The following is a 5,210-nucleotide window of genomic DNA, read 5'->3' on the forward strand; positions in this document are numbered from 1 at the left end:
TCAGGCTCCGTCTGTTTTATGCCTGTGTCCTTTATTTCTGGCATGCATGAGTCAGTAAAATCTACTGAGCCTTCCCTTACACATCCCCCACAGTAAAGCTCAGACCTCTGAAGCACAGGAGGAGGCACAGTTTCCAGAGGATGCTTTAAACTAACAAAAGCAGTCGGGCCTTGAAGACTCACAGGTCATGACTGAAGGGTCAGTGATTATTACTCCTAGGAGGTTTTACAGCTTCTAAAATGATGAGGGCAACATTTTGGCCCTGTTAAACATTTGAATCACAACATTGTTGCTTTTATTCTTTTTTTTTTCATGTGCTGAAAGGCAAAATTATCACCTTGTTTATCTTACAGATGATGAATCGATTGTGGCCTCAGTAATGTCTGCTGCAGCAAGAAAGACTCAAATTTCAGCTTTCCATGATCATCATATCTTACATAAACCTGGAAGTCGTTCAAAACGTGTTTAAATACTTTGATCGGCTGCTGAAGCACTAGAATGTGTCCTTTGTTTTTGCTCAATTTTACAGTACATTGTGAAACAACACTTTGACCAAGAACATTACAATATTTTATATAACCTGAACAGTCACAAATAACAATAAAATCATTTCCACATCAGAAAGATGCAAAAAACATATGCCCCCCCCCCATACTTTTTATGTGCGTTTAGAGGTTCTACAGATGATTTTCTTAAAAGATTTCCTGAAGTCCCTGTTGAAAATGGTGTAAATGATGGGGTTCACTGAGCTGTTGCAGTATCCAATCCAAAAGAACAGGTTGAAAAGTGCGCCAGGAATGTAGCACCTGTCTCTGCAGATAGCGTGCAGCGTGTAGGTAAAGAAAAAAGGGAACCAGCAGAGGACAAACACCCCCATGACCACCGCCAGGACGAAAGTGAAGCGCTTTTCGCGCATCTGGGCCACTTTCGTTTTGTTCATCTGCTGCCGCCCACCCGGGTTCTTCTGCTCCGGGTACAACTGTGACGCCCTGGACGAAGCCCAGGACATACGGCAGTTCTGAGGGGGGCAGTTTTCCGACCCCTCCACTTTTCTGCGCTTGCTGAAGCGATGCGTGCGCGCTTTGGTGTCCGACGCGCCACAGCTCTCCTCCAGGTCGATGTCATCCAGCTCCCCCTGCCTCTGCTGGGGGGTGCCGGAGCTCTGGCTGCTCGGGCTCTCCATCTCAAACCCGTCCTTCCTGACGAAACAGGTTTCGGACTGAGACGGCTGCCTCTCCAGACCGTTCTTGGCGACGAACACGGTGGAGGAGCGCTGCTTGGCCACCTTGTAGATTTTAAAGTAAACCAGGATCATGATGAGACCCGGAGCGAAGAAGGAGACCACGCAGGAGGAGAGGATGTACCACGTCTCATCGGTCAGCAGACACTTGCGTTCGTCGTGCTTGGTCAGGAGCAGAGGGGGGAAAGAGATGACAGCAGATATAATCCACACGACAGCGATCATGCCTTTAATGCGCTTGGGCGTGCGCTTCAGGTTGTAGCTGACCGCTTTTGTCACCGACCAGTAACGGTCCAGGCTGATGGCGCACAGGTGCACGATGGAGGAGGTGCAGAACAACACGTCCAGAGCCAGATAGAAGGCGCACCACGTACTCCCAAAATACCAGTAGCCCATGACTTCATTGGAGAGAGAGAACGGGATGACCAGGGTGGCGACCAGGATGTCTGCTGAAGCCAAAGACACCAGAAACAGATTCTGGGGTGCGCGGAGAGCTCGACTGGTCAGCACCGCCACAATCACCAACACGTTACCCACGATGGTCACAGACACGATGACCACCACAACCAGGACGATGAGCGCAGTAACCGCCTCCGTGTGCGGCAGGGCGAACGGCGCGTCCGTGGAGTTCTCCTCGTTGGAAACGTTCTCCACCAACACGCGGAGCTGGCTTAGATCCATTTCAGCCCCAGTGTGAATTTTCGTATCATGTTTGTTCTGTTGCCCGCGTGTTCTCTCCAAAACAACGATAGTGCGCGCCTCTGCGCCAGTGCGTGCGGCGGCGAGCGCGTAACGATACTGGAAAGTATAACAGCAGACAAAACAGCATCTACTTAAAGAGTGACCTCCCCATCACACGAGCTCCAAATAGTCCCGGGGACCAAAGTAACTCCTCTGCGATGACGTCGGCGCGCCCAGTTGTTCCTTTTGGCTCTGGAGAAGAGCATCTTCTCAGAGGCGCACGAGAGATGCGCACTGCCGCAGAGCGAAAGCCCTTTTGGAAGTAAAGTGACATCACTCATGGGATGAGCCCATCTTTAAAGTTAAAACACACACACACACACACACACACACACACACACACACACACACACACACACACACACACACACACGAGAAAGAGAGACAGAGTGGGTCTCACAGATTTGGGGTTTTATTAGGGATAAATAATGTATTGGACTAAATATTTTATTCTCATTAAAATAAATCTTATCACTTTTTCAGCGTGGTTGGGAACACAGCTTTCCACTGGCCAGGAGGGAAAGGATAAGAATTTATTGAAATATCTAAATTAGATCCATTATTTATTCAATTGGCACATTATAGAAATTTTAAAAAAAACTGAAATGAAAATAAGATCATTATTGTTTATATATATAAAACTTTTTAAAAACCTCATTAAGAGAGTTAGTTCGGAGCCACTGGGGCAACATCCCCACAGAGGGAGCCTCCCACCCCCACCGTTCCTCCCCCACCTGACAGCTCTGCAAGGCTCCCAATTAAGCTCATGACAAAAAAGGATTTCAGCCATTTAAAGGCAGAAAACCTGGAACCTAATGACAGTTTCAAACATAGCACTAGAAGGGGGCCAGACCCGATTACTGCCTGAAAATTGGTTTTTTGTTCTTTCAAAGAAAGGCAAGAAATAACATACTTTTAAAAGAATTCCCAGAGTTGTGCTCGTGGGGGTGCATCTGCAGCTGTAATTATGCATGCAGAGGGCTTACAGCCAGAGGGATGATGTGATGGGATGTGGCTGTCCAGGGGTCATTATTTAAAAAAGCAATTGCAATCCTTCCAGGCTGCTGACAGACGCCTGCTGCAGTATTTCCATCCAGTTGTTTGGCAGTCGGGGTTCATCATGTTAAAATGAGGACTGAAGTATCGCAGCGTCCGAACCTTTCCTTCAGGTTCCATCTGCTTTAGAATTCCTGCGTCAATGTTCAAAATAGAACTTCCATTGTGTCACTGTGCCTGATTATAGACCCTCAAGGGACCCACACTTACAAAAAAAAAGAGAGAGAGCATGTTGTTATGCAACATCTAATGGAAAACAAAACTGCCGTCCTTTGTGGAGTCACTATCACAAGGACGGCCGGAGATGGACCCCAGCCAAAACGGGACAAATTCTGTATTTACAGGGAGGAAAAACTTTCAGTTGTTGCATCTGGTCGAAAAGAACCGCTGAAACACTTCATTAAAGTACATCAAAACTCCACCTTCATCTTTACGTTTTCTTTATCTAGTGATTAAAATAAGGCCAACGAAGGAAATCGCAAGAAAGCGAAGTGTGAAAGCAATGACTGCACTGTACTTTCTGCTCAGAGTTAGACAACAATGCCCGACATCCTGTCTCTGCTGATCCAGCTTCCTGTTATGATGCAGGCGTCACACCTAACGAGGGGCTGGAGGCGCTCGCAGGCTGGCGCCGAGGCTCCATTCGTCACATGCCACAATAGTCACGTTGTGTCACGCCTTTTCCAAAAATCAAATCAGCGCGCTGATAAATTGTACAAACACGTCGTTTCTGACATATTTCTCGGGGATTTTTATGGCCGACCTCCTCAGCGCGTCACACATGCAGGTGCCAAACAAGGTTAGCAGTGAGATGATCTGTGCTGACGTTCGGCGGGATGATGGCGACGCCGCCGTTTTCTGGGGCTGCACAGCCAGATAGAACAGGAGCCTGTATGAGCTGTTCACCTCAATCCTCTTACCTTTTGCTTGGCTTCTCGGGGTGGGGGCTTTTTGTAATGTAACATTACGTAACATTCCCAGAATAAAATGTCCTGAGGTGTTGTGTTTGGAAAACCTCATCTCAGGTCGCGGATGATTCCTTACAAAAATCCCTCCTTTCATCGGCGTCGTAGTTGTGCGTTCCTCCGTGCACGTCTGTTCATCGTGGTGGGCAGCAGTGTGGGTGAGGCTTGTGTGTGTTACTGTCCTTCTACACATCCTCCTCCATCACCTCCTCTAGTGTTGCTGCTGCTGTTCACGCTGACCGTCGCTGCTGATCTTTGTTTGGTCAAGCATCGTTTCCCCTCAGATTTCTCCACAGAGTCGTAGGTTTGAGACTAAATGTGTGTGAAATTGACAGCATAATCTCTCAGCTAATGAAACCTCCAAAGTTCAGCTGCAGCTGAAGCCGGAAGGGCGTCATTTCTGCAGCTCATTACCAACTAGAGCGCGTTCAGCTCATCAGCTGCTCTTTGAATCGGATGAGTTTCAGCTTTGATAAAGAGCTGCGTTGTCTCTAATGAGGTAATTGCACGAGAAAAACACTCATTCTTCAGGGGACACACCTAAATGAATTGGATTTTCCACCTCATTAGAAGAAAAAGCAGCAGATTAGTTGCTGGTCTCAAATGGCAGATGTTCTGTGACTTTGTTAGCTGACTTGTAAAGTGATGGCTCAGCTCAAAAGTGAGAAACAGAACTCCATAAATGACTTTGTTTATCTCCAATAAATGTGTGTAAAGTGGGGTCAATCCCACTGTGAACTGCGGCAAAGTTGTGATAACTGCTATCAACAGCAGCGAGACGTTCGAATACACTCGCAGTTCACTGATGATGGCTCCCAATCTGCCATTTCAAGGTTATTGTTCCTCAGAGAACAGAACCTATTTTAAGGTTTGACCCCATAAATGTACCTGAATATTTTTGAACTGTGACTATAAAATGGGAAAAATTAACTTTGGAGACCTTTGAGGTTGTAAAATGAGCCATACTTAACCAGACAGGATCTGGTTGGAGTCTCCAGTGAATTGACTCAGATAACAAACAATTCCGCCTCCTAAAGTTCTCTGGGAAAGACAACCACAGACGTGGGTCAAAGGTTTTGTGCTCGCTAATGATACCATTTTGAATTTTAGCGGTATTAATGACTCAGAACAACAGTTTCTGCAATAATAGTCAGAGGGTTGAACCTCCGTCAAAGGAATCTGGAAAAACAAGGAGTTTATGTTAGAAC

The 5,210-nt window shown here is 46.8% G+C and overlaps 1 protein-coding gene across 1 annotated transcript; it reads right to left on the minus strand.

The window, feature by feature from the left end:
- Positions 1–278: 278 nt before the first annotated feature.
- Positions 279–2,286, minus strand: adra2db (adrenergic, alpha-2D-, receptor b). The gene has a single exon (XM_003970349.3). It carries the CDS (start codon positions 1,919–1,921, stop codon positions 659–661), a length of 1,263 nt encoding a protein of 420 aa, XP_003970398.1. The 5' UTR covers positions 1,922–2,286; the 3' UTR covers positions 279–658.
- Between the last annotated feature and the right edge of the window lie 2,924 nt (positions 2,287–5,210).

This window comes from Takifugu rubripes, chromosome 14 (assembly GCF_901000725.2).
Source record: "Takifugu rubripes chromosome 14, fTakRub1.2, whole genome shotgun sequence".
Taxonomy (NCBI): domain Eukaryota; kingdom Metazoa; phylum Chordata; class Actinopteri; order Tetraodontiformes; family Tetraodontidae; genus Takifugu; species Takifugu rubripes.

Coding starts and splice junctions, on each gene's coding strand:
- adra2db (XM_003970349.3), bottom strand. CDS start 1,921: ATGGATCTAAGCCAGCTCCGCGTGTTGGTGGAGAACGTTTCCAACGAG.